Source organism: Ovis canadensis, chromosome 14, assembly GCF_042477335.2.
Source record: "Ovis canadensis isolate MfBH-ARS-UI-01 breed Bighorn chromosome 14, ARS-UI_OviCan_v2, whole genome shotgun sequence".
In the NCBI taxonomy this organism is placed as follows: Eukaryota; Metazoa; Chordata; class Mammalia; order Artiodactyla; family Bovidae; genus Ovis; species Ovis canadensis.
Window position 1 is genome coordinate 32,318,568 of NC_091258.1, and position 20,751 is coordinate 32,339,318.

The following is a 20,751-nucleotide window of genomic DNA, read 5'->3' on the forward strand; positions in this document are numbered from 1 at the left end:
AGCGGCTACTAACTGGAAGCGCAAAGGATTCAAACTTAGGTCTCGAAATAAAGCTTTGCTTTTTCATGGAATCTTGAAAGCGGCTTCCCACTCCAGCTACAAACTCTCAACCTTTAGGAGTTTTGACAGCTAAGCCAAAGACAAGACCCATACCTGGGAGGTGGAGCCGGGAGATGCCCAGCGCCCCGCCCGGCTCCAGTGTCAGCCAATGGTGCTGCAGCCTCCGCAGCCTTTCGTCCAATCAGTCAGAGGTCCCCGCCCCCATCCCCCTCTCTTCTCTTCCCCGCCCCTCCACTTTCCCTTTGGCTCGACCGAGCTTGACGGAGCGGAAAGTCCCTTCAGTCCGCTCCGGGCCGGCAGCCATTGGAGGAAGGTCTATCATAGGGCGGCCCAATCAGGGCGTGCGCAGGAATGCAGTACGGGCTGCGATTGGTTGGAGCGGCTGTTGCCCCTCCGCCCCCGCTCACTCTCTCCCTCCCTGGGCGGTTCAGAGGCGGGGCAAGTGGGGGCGGGCCCAGGTAGCAGGTTTGGCTGCGCGGGGGCTCTCGCGTCTGAGGTAAATACTAGGGCGGTGGGTGTGGGACGGCAGGGCCAGCCGGGGAAGCGGGCTAGAGAGACTGGGGAGGGGGCGACGCCCCGCCCCGCGAGGTGAGTGAGTGAGCGAATGAGCGAGCGGCCAAGCGGGCGAGCGACGGGTGACCCGGCCCCTCGGGCGTCCCTCGCCGGCCTCTGGGCGCCTCGAGCTGCCACCGCGGCCGTCGGGCCCTGGTCGCCGACCCGTTACCTGCCCCGGCCCTTAGCCGGCCAGGCCCGCGGGGTGCTGAGCCAGCTGACGTCAGCCTGGGCTTCCCCACCCCCGGGGCTTCCCCACCTCCCCAGGCCTTCCTGAAAGGGCTCTGAGTCGTGGAAGCGTGGTCACCGCCGCCGGGACCTCTCGAGAAGCGAGGACTTCGTGTGGGAGCAACGCAGGAATCTGTCTCTCCTTTTGAGCCCCTCATTTACAGATCGGGAAACTGAGGCATCCGACGGCCCGGGTTGGCATCGAGAGCGCGGGGTTGTAATCTTACCATCGGTGCCTTGGGGGTGTATCGGTCGATCGGTTTTGGAGTGTTTGTGGCTCCCGTCCAGGAAGGGCAGTAGGGGTTCTGGCCTCGTTAATGGCGTGTTATGCTTTTTCTTTCAGTTTCCCCCTTTCCAGGGTGAGAATGCTTTTACACAGCAACCTGGAGTTCTTTAGTTGAAAGGTGCGCTCTGTTGAAGCAAGGTATTCATTCTTTTCCTCCTCCTCCCCAGCCGCCCACCGCCCCACCCCTCTTTATTGTCATTTAAACGATCTCTGGGGAAATCGTGAAGTCCTGACGGAAGATGGTGTTCCTGGGTTTGGTTCTCAGCCGGGTCAGCTGCCCACTTATTCATGTACTTGGCATCTTTTCTATTCCGCCCCGTGGCATTTGCATGTTTTAGGATGATTGTCGTCTTCCAGCCACCAAGCCTTTCAGTCTCTCAGCCCCCATCACGCCTGCCCCCATCCTCTCCCCATGCTCCCTGGAAAGTTACATGGTTAGCTTAACTAAGGAGCATTGCCTGCCTTGCTTTTGATTTAGAGCTAATAGGGATCTTAATAAGATTGTCCCTTTTGCAGTCATTGGCTCCTGGAGAAAAATCCAGGCCTTGAGAGAGGGTGTTCATTCAAGCGTTGGTTTTCTGCACACCCCCTCACGCCCCGAGGAGACTGAATGGTTTAAGAATTTAGCTTGCTAGTTCCCTACTGGGTAGTGGGTGGATTTGAACTAGCACAATATTAGGTGAAAATGATTTGCTGGAAATTTTTGTGGAAATTCATATACTGTGAATGTTGATAATACCCAGAACATTCTCCAATGTTCGGCTACAAAATTTTACAGTACTCTTTGGAAGAAGCCTTTCTTTGGAGGGTAACTTTTGTGAAGAGCTGGTAAGATCAGGGCGCTTGTTATATAAAACAGCAGACATGCTGCAGGAATGATTTCTTGTGATCTGGACTGCTTGAGCTGTGATTTTGTTTAAGGAAGTCTACATAAGAAGACAAGAGTAATTATTCTATTCATCAAACTTTCAGTGTTTTGTTCCTTGTTTTCACTAGGTGATCTTAAATTTGTCAGGGTATTTGGTTTTATAGAATTGTACAACCACACGTAGACATCCAGATATGATGTGAGGATCTAGGAACCCAATTTCAAATGAACCTCAAAACAAGTTCTCCTATTTGTGAAATTGTCCTTATTTATTTCCACTTAAGTGTATAACAATGAAGTGGCATAAAGACTGACCATTCATTCGTTGAGTCAGAGAATTAGAATTATTATTTATCTAGGAGATTAGGTAAAAACTGTTAAATACTCAACTCCTGAGTCTTCTTTTAAAAGAAGCTTTTAATCACTTAAATGATTAGGATGAGGAAATAGAAAATTTGACTTTCACTATTATCACCTGAGTTAACCAATCATTCATTCATTTCTCCTGTACTGAATGTCTAACATACTGTCAGGCCCTTGTTTGGGCAGTGGAAATATAAAGATGAAGGACTTAGGGAATTCACAGTTTCGAAGTGCAGTGGCCAGGTTTAACTCTGGTAAGACCAGAGTGTTCCTGGTTCTTTTGACATGAATATGTAGATGTGGGAGCCAGACTTTGTTTTAAACCTCATAAATCCCACTTGTTTTAGGGACTGAATATGTGTGTTCTTGGGTCACAAGTTATTATGAGGAAAACTGACTCTTTTCTGGCCTGGTCGCTTTTCTGGAATCTCTGCTGTTTAGGACTGTACAAGCTTGTTCTTTCAGTGAGAAATATTCTCTTTTAAAATGATAATTATTCTAGTTATCTAGAAGAATTTGGAAAAAGTCCTGTATATCTTCTTTTTTGGAGGGTATTCACACTAACCTCCATACTTCTTTGCCATTTATAATTATGGGCAGCTTTTGGTATTATAATTTTTATTCTGATGTATATAGCCCCTTGTTTTTAAAACAAGACCAGGTATCTCAGGAGATGCAGAATGTTATTGAATTGTATGTTTTTGTTTTCTTTAGTGGAGTTCTTTGAACAGTAACCTGATAACTTGAGACTCAAAATGATATTGTTTCTTCTAGATAAATTAGCTGTTGTCAGTTTTATGTAGTTAATGTTGTTCATCTGTGCTGTATATTATCTTTTAGAACTAATTTGGAACTTTAGTATTTTCATGTAAAACATATTTCTTGATCATCTTCTTTTCATTGCCTTTGATAGGAAACTGATATTTGTGCCTTTCCACCATCATCTTGGTTTAATGACTTTATTGTAATACAATTAAATTCTCCTCTACTCAGGATCCTGGCCCATCAACAAGCTTAGGTAACCACATATATTTTCAAATCTGTGTGACCTGAACCTCTTCTGAAATGTCAAAAGAAAGTCCTATTCAGCATGGCTTCAGGGTTAAAAATACTACTGTATTACAACTCTTTGAGAATGTTCATGCAGCACTTATAGTATTACTCAGTTTTCCAGCCTGAAATAAGTACAATGGTATTAAGATGAATTGTTTCAAAGTAAAGTACAGTATATTGTTAGAGGTAATTTTTAAACAGTTAGGCCTGAAAAGTAATAAGAGAACAAAAATGAGGGCAGCCGACATATCTTACATCTTCTGTATTTTTCAGTTTCGACCGCTGTGCTGAGTGCATAAAAATACTAAGCTAACAAACCTTGATTGATAAAGAACTCACTGACAGTGTGATTTAAATCTTATGTGGTCTTGAGTCAGTTTTTACTGCTTGGGGTTCTTAAGACTTAAGTGTTGTGCTTGTCCCAGTGAAAGAAGAATGTTGGCATCATATTCATTTCTTCAGTGGGAGAACAGTCTTTTATTAGCATATTCTGCTGTAATGCCAGTATCATGCTCCTGCTCAGTTGTGTCTGACTCTTTGTGATATCCCATAGACCGCAGTCTGCCAGACTCCTCTGTCCATGGGATTTCCCAGGAAAGAATTCTGGAGTGGGTTGCCATTTCCTTCTTCAGTAATGCCAGTTTACTGAGATATTAATGATCATTAAATTTGTCTTATATATCTCTAGTAGAGCCATGAAATTTCCTGTTTAACTTTATCAGTTAAAATCAGGAGAATCAGTTTTTAATATGATAGTTCCAAACCTATTCTTTTTTCATGTATCCTTTAAAAGAGGAAAAACCACATTTTTGGGTAATGTGGTTATACAAAATGTGGTTTTTATTTTTGGATAATGCTTTTTAAATATTTTGCAACTTTCATTTTGGCTGGTCTGGTTGTCTAACATGACAACTATTAATGAGTTTGTTCACTCTTACTTATGCTAATATAAGTCAGAAAAAAGTTACTGCTCCTTGTGTAGTTCACTTTAAAATATGGTTCATAATAACTGTTGTTAAATTGCCCACAACCTTCTTATAAACCAAAGTAGTTGGTTTAACTGTGTACTGGCTCTGAAATGATTTGCAAAACTTTTGTAATCAAATTGATTTGAAATAGGGTGTCCTAATGCCTTCCACATAGTAGTTTAGTTTTGTCTTGGAATATTCCAGTAGCACTGGTAGTTTTTGTTTTAAATTGTGACATGGATTATGAAGCTGGAGAATCAATCCAGCAAGAATTGTTGGCATATACTAATTATTAAGATTCAAAGAATTTTTTAATTTTAATATTTGAAGGCATAATTTGTTGGAACTAAAAAAAATTCTTTTCAAAACAGAATTGCCATACTTTAAAAATAATTTTGACCAAAAATATTTAAAAACATTTGAAAAAGAACAATGCAACTTCACTTTTTTAGGAGTTGCTTTTTGACCATCTCATCCTACCTGGAGCAACAGAAATAATGCCTGTGAAATAAAGCCTATGCGCTTTACTCCTAAAGACCTGTTCAGAATTTATGTATTCCTCTTTTTGTTATTGTTTTATCTTTTTAACACACAACCATATTTCATTACCTGGCTTCTCAGAACTGATTAGAAATAGTAAGCTGGAAAGCTGTAAAAGAAGTCAAGTGCATGTTGCAGGAAACCACAGAAAATGGCTGATGGCAAGGGAAAATGGTAGAGTGTAAATCTAGAGAAGGAAGATGCAAGAACTCAGAAAAACCATAATATAAAACCTCTTAAAAGACAAACATCTTTTCATAGTGACAGCCACATACAGTGATTTAAATATATGTCAGTAACTCAGTGCTCAAGATAAAATTGAGACTATTTCCTTGTTGAAAAATGCTGACATTTAAGAAGAATTTTAGTCTGCAATGACAAAGACTGTATTTGGAAACTTTTAAGGAATAGAGCCAAATTAAGGTTTGGGTCACTGTTTGGGTAGCTCACCGCAGGAGTTTTGTTTATATGGTGCCAAGATAAGGGTTTCCACAGGTGTCTTATATAAGTAGCAAATGTAAATTGGTCCTGTTTCTGCTGAAGTAGTGCCCTCAAGTGGAATTAAGACAAACACGTTATAGAAAAAGAGAAAATCACTTTACGCTACCTGCCTTCACTAAATGTTGTGCATATACTTCAGTGATGTTGATTTAAAGAACAGCAAAGCCCTTTACCCTGGCTAGGGCAGTCTTCATGTCTCATTCTAGCTTGTAGAGGGCCTTTTTGTTAATAAAAACTTTACATTATAGAAAAACCTCATTAACTACCGATGTGTTGTAAAAGAAATACTATTCTGTGTGTAGATTTGCCAGGTTTTGATTTAATCATTAAGTTAAATGGCTAAACTTAAAATTTGGTTCTTTAGTTTTAGGAATATTTATTTTTTAACTCCAAGAATAAAATAGATGAATATGATATTGCTGTCACCTGCTGCCCTTATCCTGAATAATGGAAATGAATATCACCTCCTCACAGGAGGATGGAATAAATACTGTATTTAGAAACCAAATAGCCACATGCATGTGACAGAGAATACCTAAGGACCATCATTCTCAGTAAGATAATGAATTAACATAACGAATTAAAGTCTTTACTTGAATTGATGAAATTGTATAGTTTAAACCTGTGATTCAAGTAGGGTTGAGAAGGCTATTTTAATTGTGAAAGATGAGTATCCTTGTAAAAATTTCAAATGAAAATTTGAAAGTGAGAAAAAACAATCTTTTCTTCCTTGTCTACATAGTTAGACTTGTGATATAAAAACATTTTATGCTTGATACTATACTGCAGTTATATTTCTTCCTTATGTAGTAGTCCAAGTTTTGATGGCTACAGAATTGGTTTTTTAAGACATTGTTCATATAAGCAGATTTATAATATCTGATCTTTATGATTGAGAGAGATTAAATGATAGCTATGATTAATATGATTAACATTTGCTTATTAAGGACAAAATGTGTAAGATAAGAAAATGAAGCTGAGTTAGAATGTTCCATTATCAAAATATGGCACACAGATAAATGAATTGTGGTTGAAGTTTTAGAATGTGATTTGATGATATTTTTATTGATAAAAATGTTCAACATAATTGTGATGGGTAACTTTTTACTTAAACTACTTGTATAGAAATAATAGCCTTTTTGATTTGTGTGTTTTGTCCAAATACAGCAGCTTATTCATTTAAGTTAGGCAGAGGCTATTAATTTTACTTTTTAAAGTTTAAAAATGTCAGAATATTTATATAAGATTATATTTTACTAGAATCTGAGTTCATAAATTTCAGTGCCTTGGAAACAAATATTATTGTCTTGTCTTTGGAGATAATTTACAATTGAATCTCCTTTATTAAATATGCAAGATTACAGTAGATACAAGTAATATAGTATGTCTTTTAACCTCTCAAGATATTTTTGAAAGTATATCATTCTGTGTATGTGTGTGTGTTTTTAGTAGCTGAATGAAGAATTTAAAAAGTCTTTGACCTTAATTTTAGCTCATGTAGAGTGAAGTGTAAAGTTTCTCTTTGCTTGTCCTCCAGGCATTTTGATTTGCTGTCTTTTTTCAGCATGGACACCAAATTGCTAAAAACATGCTTTGGGACTGCCAATGAATTTGTCTTTTGTGGTTTTACTACACACTTAGTAATTCCCTTTTTTTTGAGTTAATATTTTGGAGTTAATATCACAATGAGTTCGGGCTTATGGAGCCAAGAAAAAGTTACTTCACCCTACTGGGAAGAGCGGATTTTTTATTTGCTTCTTCAAGAATGCAGTGTTACAGACAAACAAACACAAAAACTCCTTAAAGTACCAAAGGGAAGTATAGGACAGTATATCCAAGACCGTTCTGTGGGGCTCTCGAGGATTCCTTCTGCCAAAGGCAAGAAAAATCAGATTGGATTAAAAATTCTAGAGCAACCACATGCAGTTCTGTTTGTTGATGAAAAGGATGTTGTAGAAATAAATGAGAAATTCACAGAGTTACTTTTGGCAATTACCAATTGTGAAGAGAGGTTCAGCTTGTTTAAAAACAGAAACAGACTAAGTAAAGGCCTCCAAATAGATGTGGGCTGCCCTGTGAAAGTCCAGCTGAGATCTGGGGAAGAAAAATTTCCTGGAGTTGTGCGCTTCAGAGGACCTTTATTAGCAGAGAGGACAGTATCGGGAATATTCTTTGGAGTAGAATTACTGGTAAGTTTGATAAGTCATCTTAGTGGGCTGTGTATTTATGTGTGTCTGTGTCTGTGTGCACATACATTTTTCTTTTTCCTTTTTTGAATACAAAATAAGTTTTCCCAGAATTCTATATTTTTTAATGTTCGTAATCCTGAGGATTTCCTTTCTAATGGTAGAGTAAGATGATACAAAGATGATGCTTTGAAAACTTTGAAAAGCTACGTATAGTAGGAAATATGCAAATAGATCATGTAGTTATTGAAGACTTTGATATCTTTGAATGTTAAAAATGAACTCTTAGCAATTGTAAACAAATTACTTAAAATTGTTAATTATCCTGTGACATTATCTGTAGGTTTCTTAGCTTTTCTTAAAGTATACTATTAAGTAACAAAATTTGGATATATAAGTTGTAGCAATTGCAACTGGCTTATATTTGTCCCTGATAATATATGTGAAATCATGTTGACATTTGTTTGCACTGAAAAGAAAACCAAGAACTCAGTGATAATGTTTCCAAAATTAATATTCTCAAGAATTTAAGTGTTAGTTACATTTTGACATTCTTGCAAATACAATTTCATGCCTTGTTTGCTTTTTAAGTTTTTTAAGCAGAGATTGTAAAACAATTGGAGAATTGAATCCCAGCTATGCCATTTACTAGCTGAGTTACCGGGTTATTTAACCAAACTGCTCTCTAAATCTGCATCCTCATCTGTGAAATAGTGATATTAATACACAACTTGCAGTGTTTTTGTGATATATTGATTCAGGATTTAACATGGTGACTGGCACATAGTATGTGCTCAATAAATGGAGATAACACTACTGTTAAAGTAAGTTTTTCTTTTTATGACAAAATTTTTGTTAAAACCACAATGTAAAATCCAGCCCAAGCCCAAGCTCTCTCACAGTAGAGTTATTATTTAAAATTATCATGTAATTTTATTTCAGCATCCGATACAGTTTCTTCCTTATTTTTTGAATGCCCTATATTCAATGGCAACTGCTAATAATTATATTTCTTATATGTGTTGCTTAGAATTTGTTCAGTGATTTCTCTGAAGTCCACAGAGTGCATCTTTTTTCTTAGGGATCATCTTTCTCTATCAGTCACTCATTTTTTTTTTTCTCTCTCTCATTTAAAAACTAGGAAGAAGGTCGTGGCCAAGGTTTCACTGATGGGGTATATCAAGGGAAGCAGCTTTTTCAGTGTGATGAAGATTGTGGAGTATTTGTTGCGTTGGACAAGCTAGAACTCATAGAAGATGATGACACTGGATTGGAAAGTGATTATGCAGGTCCAGTGGATACAATGCAAGTTGAACTACCCCCCCTGGAAATAAACTCCAGAGTTTCTTTGAAGCTTGGAGAAACTATAGAATCTGGAACAGTTATATTCTGTGATGTTTTGCCAGGCAAAGAAAGCTTAGGATATTTTGTTGGTGTGGACATGGTAAGAAATTTTGAATTATATTGTCTTTGTTGTATACATCTGTTAGTTTTATAACCAATTTAGGTACAGCTTAAACACTTTGAATACTTGAAATAGACTAATTTGTAGTAATTTTAAGAGCGTGTTCTCATTTATCTTTAGTAAAGGAATGTTGATATGGGATAGGAGTCTAGTTGTAGAATTATAGTTACTCATTTTTCCAGTCTGAATAAATGGAAATAATGTTTTCAGGCTTTAAATTTGCTGTGTAATAAACAGAAAAAAACCCCACCAGAATATATTGCATTATGTCTTAGTTTTCTTTATTTTGAAAAGGTTTTTTTTTTTTTTGTAATCTGTGTTTCTCTTTTTATAATATTTTGCTGAATTTTACTGACCTGATTTTAATGATTTAGTATAAAAGTCACTTATGGAAAATGCCTGAATAGAGGAAAGGCACATTGCTTTAGAGGAAAACACAATTCAGTGCCTTCATAGGGTGTATTTCACTCAAAAAAGTTTTTTGTTTTAATTGTAAAATTTATGAAACATAAAGTTTACCAATTAGCCATTTTAAAGTGACATTAAGTACATTCACATTGTTGTGCACCCGTCACTGCTGTTCATCTCCAGAACATTTTCTTCCACCCAAAATGAGACTCTGTACTTACTAAACAATAACACCCCGTTACTCACTCCTCTCAGCCAGTGTTCTTCTGACAACTAGAATTCTTTCTGCCTTGGTGTATTTGCTTATTCTCTTTGCCTCATATAAGTGGAATCATACAGTATTTGTCTTTTCATTTGTGTCACTCATTGTTAATGTTACCTTACAGTCATAATTGTTAATAATGAATACATCTCAATGTGGCAAATTGGACAGTACATGTGGGATTAAGAGAAGGAGAAGAAAAAGGCTTGAGAACATTTTTTATCATAGATTGAAAATATGGACAAAAATTTGTTAGGTATAATGAAGAAAATTCATGCGGAATTATTAAACACCAGCAAGAATTGGGAGAGGTTGTGAGTAATAGACTTTTGTACTCATGGTGCTTTTAGTGATTATTTTTGTCTATTCAGTTATACTTTGGGTAGGATATGAATGCTCTAGTGTAAATTTCTCTTACACTTTGCTTGGAAATCCAAGGAAATTCTATTTGATACCCATCAGTTAAACAAACCTCACTCTGTCGTTTAGATAAACACTTACTGAACATTTACTATGTGAAAAGTTAGAGCCAGAGTTAAATACATAGGTCCCTTGGAATAGCTAGAAATATAACACATTTTAAACCATTAATCTTTAAATATTCAGAACTTGTTTAGAAAAGAGAGTGTGGGCTGAGCAGGGGGAAGGTTGGAGAAAGAGGGCCGTAGGTCATTGGAGTTAGTTTCCTTTTGCTTTAGGTCATTTAGGCCTCAAACTTGGCAAAAGCCATTTAGGCCTTTCTCTCCTTAGATGGCAGTGTAGGTAGCATCTTGTTTACTTGGGGCATCTGCTGAGCCGTTGCACCATCAGCTTCTCCCCCTGCCTCTGTCTGTCTTCCAGTTGGCTTGTGCAAACATTCGTTCCAAACCCCCCTAGTGCAGTCCTTGAAAGGAAAGTTCTGGCTAACGCAATAGTGTTCATCTCCTTCTATTTCCAGTGCTATTTAGAATGCTGTCCACATTGGTGCTCAGGGAAGTTGTCTGACTGGCCTGTCTTCCTAATCTAGCTCCATGAACAGCACTGGACAAGTTGGTGCTACACTGGAATATAAAGTAATTAATATAAAGATCTCCATTTGGAAGGGAATTCTTGCAAACTCATAAAATGACAAAGAACAATTGAAAAAATAGACTTTGTGTCTACAGAAAAAATTCCTATCTATATAGGAAATCAAATTGAACATTTATGTAAGTGCGCAGGGAATGTGAAGGAGTGATTAGAGCAAGCTAGGGTTAATTAGGGGCAGCTTTCTGGGTGAAACGGTGTATGATTACGGCATCTACCAGTGTAGATGTATGTCATATAGACTATTTATTGTCTAGTCAAGTATGATGAACACTTTTGATCCTTTGCTCACCAGGTGGGTTTCTGTGGCTTGATTATTCTTGGATCTCATCTTTTAGAGGATCCTCTTGTGGAAAATATGCTTTCATATTTGTTTTACTGAGGAGGATTTTAAAGTTTATTCTGTTGATTTCTAGGATAATCCTATTGGCAACTGGGATGGAAGATTTGATGGAGTGCAGCTTTGTAGTTTTGCAAGTGTTGAAAGTACAATTCTCTTGCATATCAATGACATCATCCCAGGTATGTTTTCTTTGTGTTTTATATATTGTTAAGGCAGAGCTTCTAAGACATACTCAGTTATGAGGATATAAATATAAGCTTCAAGATGCATTTTTGGAACTTGACCTTTATATTATGGAATTGTTATTACATAGGATATCTTTCCTTACCCCCAGATAAAAATACTTAAATATTTTCATTTCTGAAAGTATGTCAATATGGGGTACCTTTTATTTGTTATCATTCACTTTTTCATTGCTTGTTTATTTTAACCCTTTCTGATAATTGCAAGAGTCAGAAAATATAATAAACTGCTACCTGTTTGAGTGAGAGCCTGGTTTCAACTAGAAGCCTTTTAGTAGAAGTTGGTCATTTAAGTATAATCTGATATATTGTGGAGAGGATTCTTGCTGGATACCTCATGAGATCTCTTCCAGTTTCAAGGTGGTATAATTGATCTGACTTCGTGACTCTGTAATCAGAAACAGATCACTCAGCTTTTACATCTTAAAAATAATCTTCAGTTCAATTCAGTTCAGTCGCTCATTTGTGTCCAGCTCTTTGCAGCCCCATGAACCGCAGCATGCCAGGCCTCCCTGTCCATCACCAACTCCTGGAGTTCACTCAAACTCATCGAGTCGGTGATGCCATCCAGCCATCTCATTCTCTGTTGTCCCCTTCTCCTCCTGCCCCCAATCTCTCCCAGCATCAGAGTCTTTTCCAGTGAGTCAACTCTTCACATGAGGTGGCCAAGTACTGGAGTTTCAGCTTTAGCACCATTCCTTCCAAAGAAATCCCAGGGCTGATCTCCTTCAAAATGGACTGGTTGGATCTCCTTGCAGTCCAAGGGACTCTCAAGAGTCTTCTTCAACACCACAGTTCAAAAGCATCAATTCTTCGGCGCTCAGCTTTCTTCATAGTCCAGACATGACCACTTTCTTTCACATCCATACATGACACTGGAAAAACCATAGCCTTGACTAGACAGACCTTAGTCGGCAAAGTAATGTCTCTGCTTTTGAATATGCTATCTAGGTTGGTCATAACTTTTCTTCCAAGGAGTAAGTGTCTTTTAATTTCATGGCTGCAGTCACCATCTGCAGTGATTTTGGAGCCCCCCAAAATAAAGTTATCTCAAAGAAGTAGCACCTAATGGCTGATGTCAACTAATTAGTAAATTCTTATAGTTAGCAGCATCAGCATCACCTTCTCCCTGCTCTTAGTGGAATTCTAGTTAGAAGCTAGTCTACTAGTAGTATGTTAATCATGAAACATACAGAGGCAATCAAAGTTGGCGATTCTCATTAAACATTATGCAGCTATGAATTGTCAGAAAGCCTGCATTCAATAGCCACGAATTATGAATTTCTTGGATGACTTCTACATTCTTGACAGAGTTATTAAGGTAGGTCTTCAGTTTAGTTCAGTCGCTCAGTCGTGTCCAACTGTTGGCGACTCCTGGAGTCCACCCAAACTCATGTCCATTGTGTTGGTGATTTCATCCAACCATCTCATCCTCTGTCGTCCCCTTCTCCTCCTGCCCTCAGTCTTTCCCAGCATCAGGGTCTTTTCCAGTGAGTCAGCTCTCTGCATCAGGTGGCCAAAGTATTGGAGTTTCAGCTTCAACATCAGTCCCTCCAATGAACACCCAGGACTGATCTCCTTTAGGATGTTCTGGTTGGATCTCCTTGCAGTCCAAAGGACTCTCAAGAGTCATCTTCAGTGTCACAGTTCAGAAGCATCAATTCTTTGGCACTCAGCTTTCTTTATAGTCCAACTCACATCCATACATGACTACTGGAAAAACCATAACCTTGACTAGATGGACCTTTGTTGGCAAAGTAATGTCTCTGCTTTCTAATATGCTGTCTAGGTTGGTTATAACTTTCCTTCCAAGGAGTAAGCGTCTTTTAATTTCATGGCTGCAGTCACCATCTGCAGTGATTTTGGAGCCCAGAAAAATAAAGTCAGCCACTGTTTCCATTGTTTCCCCATCTATTTGCCAAGAAGTGATGGGACCAGATGCCATGATCTTAGTTTTCTGAATGTCGAGCTTTAAGCCAACTTTTTCACTCTCCTCTTTTACCTTCATCGAGAGGCTCTTTAGTTCCTCTTCTCTTTCTGCCATGAGGGTGGTGTCATTTGCATATCTGAGGTTATTGATATTTTTCCCAGCAATCTTGATTCCAGCTTGTGCTTCCCCCAGCCAGCCCTAAGGTAGGTCTTAATTATCCCCATTTTGCTGATGAAAAAAAACCTGGGGCTTAGATAGGGATAAGATTTGCTAGGATCAACTAAGATCCTACTTGATTTTGGTAGAGCCAGAATTCAAATCCAGGCTTGTCTGATTATAAAGCTCTGCTCTTTTCAGTACCTCCTCACCCCAAGTCCTGTGTGTTTACTTGGGATATGAAGACCTGTATAGAAGAACATACTTGTCAGCTTCACATGTATACTTGCGAATATTGTTTCTATGGAGATGTATTTTGTCTCTGAGTCTTTAAAAGCTGACTTTTGCTATATCAAGAATCAGAACTGAACAAAATGGTTTGGGGTTTTTTTGCTATCAGTGTTATTGATGATTTTGACATAGGACACTTTTGAGTACCCCACAGGTCATTTCAGGTCCTCAGTTTCGTTTTTTGTAAAAATGAAAGGGTTAATTAATACTAGATGATTCTTGAGATTCCTTCTAGCCTGTATTCTTTGCCGTTCCTAATTCCTTGTTGACTGGGCAAGTAATAAATGCTTGTATTGCTGAGTTAGAAAATGCTTTCTACGTTAGCTTTTAGCCTTGCAGCAAGAATACATTAATTAGTTGGAGAAATGAGATTCAAATGATAAATTTGTTTCAATTTTGCTTTGTAAAAGTCTGACATACTTTATTTTCCTTGATTTCTTTAAAATCAGGTTTTAATTTCTTACATATTGGGTTCTTAGCTATTTGTTTGCTTCCCTTTGGAAATGAATGCTTTATATTCAAGGGGGAGCATACATGTGCTTGATATTTTATCTAGTAATATTTAATTTACCTTTTCATGCCTGCTTGTGGAAAAACATAGTTTGTGATATTATAAATTGAAATGCCTTTTGATGTTACAATAAATGTTTATTGTCTAAAAAGCAGTTTTCCAAAGGCTTGTTCCTTCATCAAATGTTATTAAACCCTTACTTAGGGTTTTTTTTGGGGGGGGGGAGTGTTGAGGATATAGTAGGAAACAAAACAGATAAAAGTTCAGAAATGGAGCTTTTATTCTAGAGAGTGAAGACAGATAATGAATGAGATATATGGTCCATTAGGAGCTTTCCAGGTGGCTCAATGGTAAAGAGTCCACCTGCAAATGCAGGAAATGCTGGAGACGTGGATCCCATGGCTGGGTCAGGAAGATCCCCTGGAGAAGGAAATGGCAACCCACTCAAGTATCCTTGCCTGGGAAATCCCATGGACAGAGGAGCCTGGTGGGCTACGGTCGATGGGGTCACAAAGTTTCGGACATGACTTAGCGACTAAATAACTGCAGTGGTCAATTAGATGCTGATTGAGTGGAGAATGGTAAGCAATGTAAGGGGAAAGGATCTGCTAGGATGTGAAGGGTGGGATTTTGTTTTGACTTTATGTAGAGTAGTCCCTTGGACGTGGGGTATCTCTTTATGGCTGCTCCAGCAAAGGGCAGCCACTGCTCCTTACCTTGGACGTGGGATATCTCCTCATGGCCTTCGTTCCTGACCTTGGACCAAAGAAAAGCAAGGAGAGATAAGAAAGCCTTCCTCAGTGATCAGTGCAAAGAAATAGAGGAAAATAATAGAATGAGAAAGACTGGAGATCTCTTCAGGAAAATTAGAGATACCAGAGGAACATTTCATGCAAAGATGGGTTCAATAAAGGACAGAAATGGTATGGACCTAGCAGAAGCAGAAGATATTAAGAAGAGGTGGCAAAAATACACAGAAGAACTGTACGAAAAAGATATTCATGATTCAGATAATCACAATGGTGTGATCACTCACCTAGAGCCAGACATCCTGGAATGTGAAGTCAAGTGGGCTTTAGGAAGCATCACTACAAACAAAGCTAGTGGAGGTGATAGAATTCCAGTTGAGCTATTTCAAATCCTAAAAGATGATGCTGTGAAAGTGCCACACTCAACATGCCAGCAAATTTGGAAAACTCAGCAGTAGCCACAGGACTGGAAAAAGTCAGTTTTCATTCAAATCTCAAAGAAAGGCAATGCCAAAGAATGCTCAAACTATCACACAATTGCACTCATCTCACAGACTAGTAAAGTAATGCTCAAAATTCTCCACGCCAGGCTTCAGCAGTACATGAACTGTGAACTTCCAGATGTTTGAGCTGGTTTTAGAAAAGGCAGAGGAACCAGAGAACAAATTGCCAACATCCACTGGATCATTGAAAAAGCAAGAGAGTTCCAGAAAAACTATGCCAAAGCTTTTGACTGTGTGGATCACAATAAACTGTGGAAAATTCTGAAAGAGATAGGAATACCAGACCACCTCACCTGCCTCTTGAGAAATCTTTATGCAGGTCAGGAAGCAACAGTTAGAACTGGACATGGAACAACAGACTGGTTACAAATAGGAAAAGGAGTACATCAAGGCTGTATATTATCACCCTGTTTATTTAACTTATATGCAGAGTACATCATGAGAAATGCTGGACTGGATGAAGCACAAGCTGGAATCAAGATTGCCGGGAGAAATATCAATAACCTCAGATATGCAGATGACACCACCCTTATGGCAGAAAGTGAAGAAGAACTAAAGAGCCTCTTGATGAAAGTGAAAGAGGAGAGTGAAAAAGCTGGCTTAAAGATCAACATTCAGAAAACTAAGATCATGGCATCTGGTCCCATCACTTCATGGCAAGTAGATGGGGAAACAATGGAAACAGTGGCTGACTTTATTTTTCTGGGCTCCAAAATCACTGCAGATGGTGACTGCAGCCATGAAATTAAAAGACGCTTACTCCTTGGAAGGAAAGTTATGACCAACCTAGACAGCATATTAAGAAGCAGAGATGTTACTTTGCCAACAAAGGTCCATCTAGTCAAGGCTATGGTTTTTCCAGTAGTCATGTATGGATGTGAGAGTTGGACTGTAAAGAAAGCTGAGCAGCAAAGAATTGATGCTTCTGAACTGTGGTGTTGGAGAAGACTCTTGAGAGTCCCTTGGACTGCAAGAGATCCAACCAGAACATCCTAAAGGAGATCAGTCCTGGGTGTTCATTGGAGGGACTGATGTTGAAGCTGAAACTCCAATACTTTGGCCACCTGATGCAGAGAGCTGACTCATTGGAAAAGACCCTGATGCTGGGAGGGATTGGGAGCAGGAGGAGAAGGGGACAACAGAGGATGAGATGGTTGGATGGCATCACTGACACAATGGACGTGAGTTTGGGTAAACTCTGGGACTTGGTGATGGACAGAGAGGCCTGGTGTGTTTTAGTCCATGAGTCGCAGAGTCGGACACAAGTGAGAAACTGAACTGAACGGAACTGAGGGAAGTCCCAGTGAGCTTCTCTAATATGTTGACATTTGAGCTCTTCACATGAAGGTGATTTGAGGGCTTGGCCAGCTTGAGGAATAGCAAGGGGTTCATTGTAGCTTGAGTGAGGGACAGTGATAGGAGAGGTAGTGAAGCTAGACCATGCAGGGCCAAATGGGCTGGTGTATGGATTCTTGGCTTTACTCTAGGGAGCTGGGGAGCTAACGTGGATTTTGCACAAAGGACAACTTATGTAACTTCCATTTGAAAATGATGGCCCTGGCTGCAATTTAGAAGGCAGAGACAAGGAAATCAGGAGGGGGACTGTTGCAGTTATCCATATGAGAGACAGAAGATGGTGGCTTGGATTGGATTGGTGTGTAATAGCTTGTTTAGTTTAGCCTGTTTTAAAACTTACAATAAATAAAATCATAGTGGTTGTATTCTCTAATGATTGCATTATTTACTTAAAGTATATTTTGAGATTCTTTGTGGTGAATAATGGTATTAGTAGGCTGTTTATCTTATTGCTTCATAGTATATTTCATTGTGTGAATACTTCATGATTTAATAACTCATTCTAATGTCAATGGTTGTTCAGGTTTTGAGTATTTCCATATCCTCATCAACACTTGGTACCCATTAAAATTTTTGCCAATCTGATACCTTTGAGAAATGGTATTTCAGGGTGGTTTTAATCGTAGTTCCCTCATCACAAGTAGGGTTGAATAATTTTCATATGTTTATGGAAAATTTATGTCCTCTAATAAATACCTGGTTATGTCTTTCCTCAGTTTTTTGTTGATTTGTCTATTTATTGATTTGTGAATTCTTTATTTTAAAATTTTAATAAAATATTTTTCAGCATTTTATTATGCAATTTCAAACATAGAAAAGTTGGAAGAATTTTATACTGAACATCCCTATTCCTACCACCTAGTTTCTATAATTAACAATGTATAATACTTGCTTTATCATATTTATCCATCCCTCTATCCATGCACATCTCCATCTTTTTTTTGGTAATGCATTGCAAAATAAGTTACAGACCTCAGTACACTTCATCCTAAATACTTCAGTATGCGTATAATTAACTAGAGATAAGTATTTAAGGTTTTCTTCCTTTTGAGATGAAAGACCATATGGTAATAAAATATACGTTGTATTGTTGGAATTTTGACCAATGCAAAAACCCTTGAGTTTAGTAACTATCATGTTACTCAAATAGTTTTTAATAAGAAATGTATTTGCATATCTCAAATCAAAATAATGAAACAGTATAGTAGGATGTCTTGTTTCCATTCTATCTCCTCTGCTCTAGTTGCCCCCTCACTCCACTCCTTGCCACCCACCAGTGGGTGAGTTATTAGTTTCTTGAGTTAGTTAGTTATTAGTTTCTTGTATATCTTTTTAGAGTTTCTTCATACAGTATAAGTACATATTCTTTCTTCCCTTTTTAGGCATGAAGGATAATATTTATTCTGCACGTGCTTTATTCTCTTTACTTTTTATCTTGGAAGTCTTTGTATATCTGAGGGTCTCATTATTTATAGTACATATTTTCCATTGGTATTGTGGTTCCCTAATTTATTGATTCTTATTAATAGATATTTGTATTGTTTCTAAATTTTTACTATGCACAATGCTGCACTAACCTCATACATATATATTTTCTACATGTGCTAGCTTACCTGTAGGATAAATTCCCAGAAGTGGGTTTGTTTGGTGAAAAGCTGCATGCATTTGTTTTGTTCTCAGTTCAGTTCAGTCACTCAGTCGTATCCGACTCTTTGCGACCCCATGAATCACAGCATGCCGGGCCTCCCTGTCCATCACCAACTCCCGGAGTTCACTCAGACATACATCCATCGAGTCAGTGATGCCATCCAGCCATCTCATTCTCTGTCGTCCCCTTCTCCTCCTGCTCCCAATCCCTCCCAGCTTCAGAGTCTTGTCCAGTGAGTCAGCTCTTCACATGAGGTAGCCAAAGTACTGGAGTTTCAGCTTTAGCATCATTCCTTCCAAAGAAATCCCAGGGCTGATCTCCTTCAGAATGGACTGGTTGGATCTCCTTGCAGTCCAAGGGACTCTCAAGAGTCTTCTCCAACACCACAGTTCAAAAGCGTCAATTCTTCAGCGCTCAGTCTGTTTTGTTCTAGATACTGCTAAATTGCTTTTGGTAGTCGATGTAACAATTTGTATTTCTGCCAGCAGAGTGTAAGGCTGATTTATTTTTTATTTTGCTTTTTATTTATTTATTTTTTACTGAATAGTTGATTTATAGTGTTGTGTTTCTGGAGTACAGCAAATGATTCAGTTTTGCATGTGTTTGTGTGTGTGTGTGTGTGTGTGTGTATATGTAGACACTCATATTCTTCTCATTATGTATTATTATAGGATAATAAACATAGTTCCCTGTGCTCTACAGTAGGACCTCGTTGTTTATCTGTTTTATGTAGTAGTATGTCCCAAACTCCTAATTTATCCCTTTCTCACGGCCTTTCCCCTTTGGGAACCATAAGTTTGTTTTGCATGTCTGTGGGTCTGTTTCTGTTTTGCAAGTAAATTCATTTGTGTCATATTTTAGATTCTGTGTTTCAGTGATACCATTATCACAGGTGTCTTTTTCTTTCTGATTTGTTAGGTTGATACAAAAGTAATTGAGGTTTCATACTGTGAATTTCAAGTCATTATAACTAGCCTCAAACACATCTCTATTAGTCAAAGTAGGAACCTTTACAATAAACACATTTTTGCCAACAAGAAGTAAGTTTTTTTATTCCTGTAGCATAAAAATCTGAGCTTCAGGATTTGAGGAACTCTTGGAAAGCATTTTCTATCTCTTGCTGGTTGTGGAAGCATTCTGTCTGCAAAAAGTTGTCGAGATGATTGAAAAAGTGGTAGTCAGTTGGCGAGAAGTGAATATGGCAGATGAGGCAAAACTTCGTAGCCCAGTTGGTTCAACTTTTGAAGCATTGGTTGTGTGACATGCGGTCAGGTGTTGTCGTGGAGAAGAACTGGGCCCTTTCTGTTGACCAGTGCTGGCTGCAGACATTGTATTTTTTGGTGCATCTCATTGATTTGCTGAGCATACTTCTCAGATATAATGGTTTTGCTGGGATTCAGAAAGCTGTAGTGGATCAGACCCATAGCAGACCACCAAACATTGACCTTGACTTTTTTTTGGGTGCAATTTGGCTTTGCAAAGTGCTTTGAGGCTTTTTCTTGGTCTAACCACTGAGCTGTACTTTCTATTCTGTCTGTTAATGCTTCAGCACCACATTGTTTTAATGATTCTTTGTATTTTCATTACTCTTTTTAGTTTTCTAGATTGTCTCCTAAAAGTTTAATAATTTTTCTTTTCACATTTCAGTTGATAAAATAGCTAGATATGATCTTGTGTAGGATATGAAGTTTGTATTCCTAATTTTCTCTACCATGCTTGCTGAGTATAAATGAAGTTTGTCATGTATATATGTGGATCTTTCTGTGTCATAGCTTTAGAAGAAATCTAATAGCTGTAAGAGTACATTTCTCTTTTTGTTTCTTTTCTTAATGAGTGTCTTCATTTTTTTAGTCCTTGAGTCTTCAGTGTAAATTTAACAATCAGCTTCTCAAATATTATAAGAGAGTTCTGTTGGGATTTCGATTGGAGTTGCACTTAAACTGTGGAACAATTTGAGGAAAATTGACATTTCTGTTATATTGAAACTTGATACATGAACATTGTATAGCCTTTCATTTATTTAATCTTTCTGGTAAAAATTTTCTCCATTTCTTGCATGTATGCTGATACATTATCAAGTAAAACATATTTTCTAATAGTTTTTTGCTGATATGTAGAAATTAGTTATAAAAACGGTTGTATTGAGATATAATTCACTAGTTTAAACCATACAACTCAGCATATTTTAGTGTATTTACAGATGTGTGCAGTTATCAT

At 38.2% G+C, this 20,751-nt stretch overlaps 1 protein-coding gene across 16 annotated transcripts in view; it reads left to right on the plus strand.

The window, feature by feature from the left end:
• The first annotated feature begins 474 nt into the window (after positions 1-474).
• The window catches only part of CYLD (CYLD lysine 63 deubiquitinase), a 66,896-nt gene continuing 46,619 nt past the window's right edge, over positions 475-20,751 (plus strand). Inside the window, exons 1-6 of one of the 16 annotated variants that reach the window (XM_069552767.1) lie at positions 485-556; positions 1,184-1,264; positions 3,271-3,375; positions 6,957-7,608; positions 8,747-9,049; positions 11,222-11,327. In XM_069552767.1, coding sequence (XP_069408868.1) covers positions 7,105-7,608; positions 8,747-9,049; positions 11,222-11,327 — 913 coding nt within the window. In that variant the 5' untranslated portion in view covers positions 485-556; positions 1,184-1,264; positions 3,271-3,375; positions 6,957-7,104. Of the gene's footprint in view, positions 1,035-1,183; positions 1,265-3,270; positions 3,376-6,956; positions 7,609-8,746; positions 9,050-11,221; positions 11,328-20,751 lie in introns of all 16 variants that reach the window. The other 15 variants (XM_069552772.1, XM_069552771.1, XM_069552781.1 and 12 more) reach the window with 15 other exon arrangements.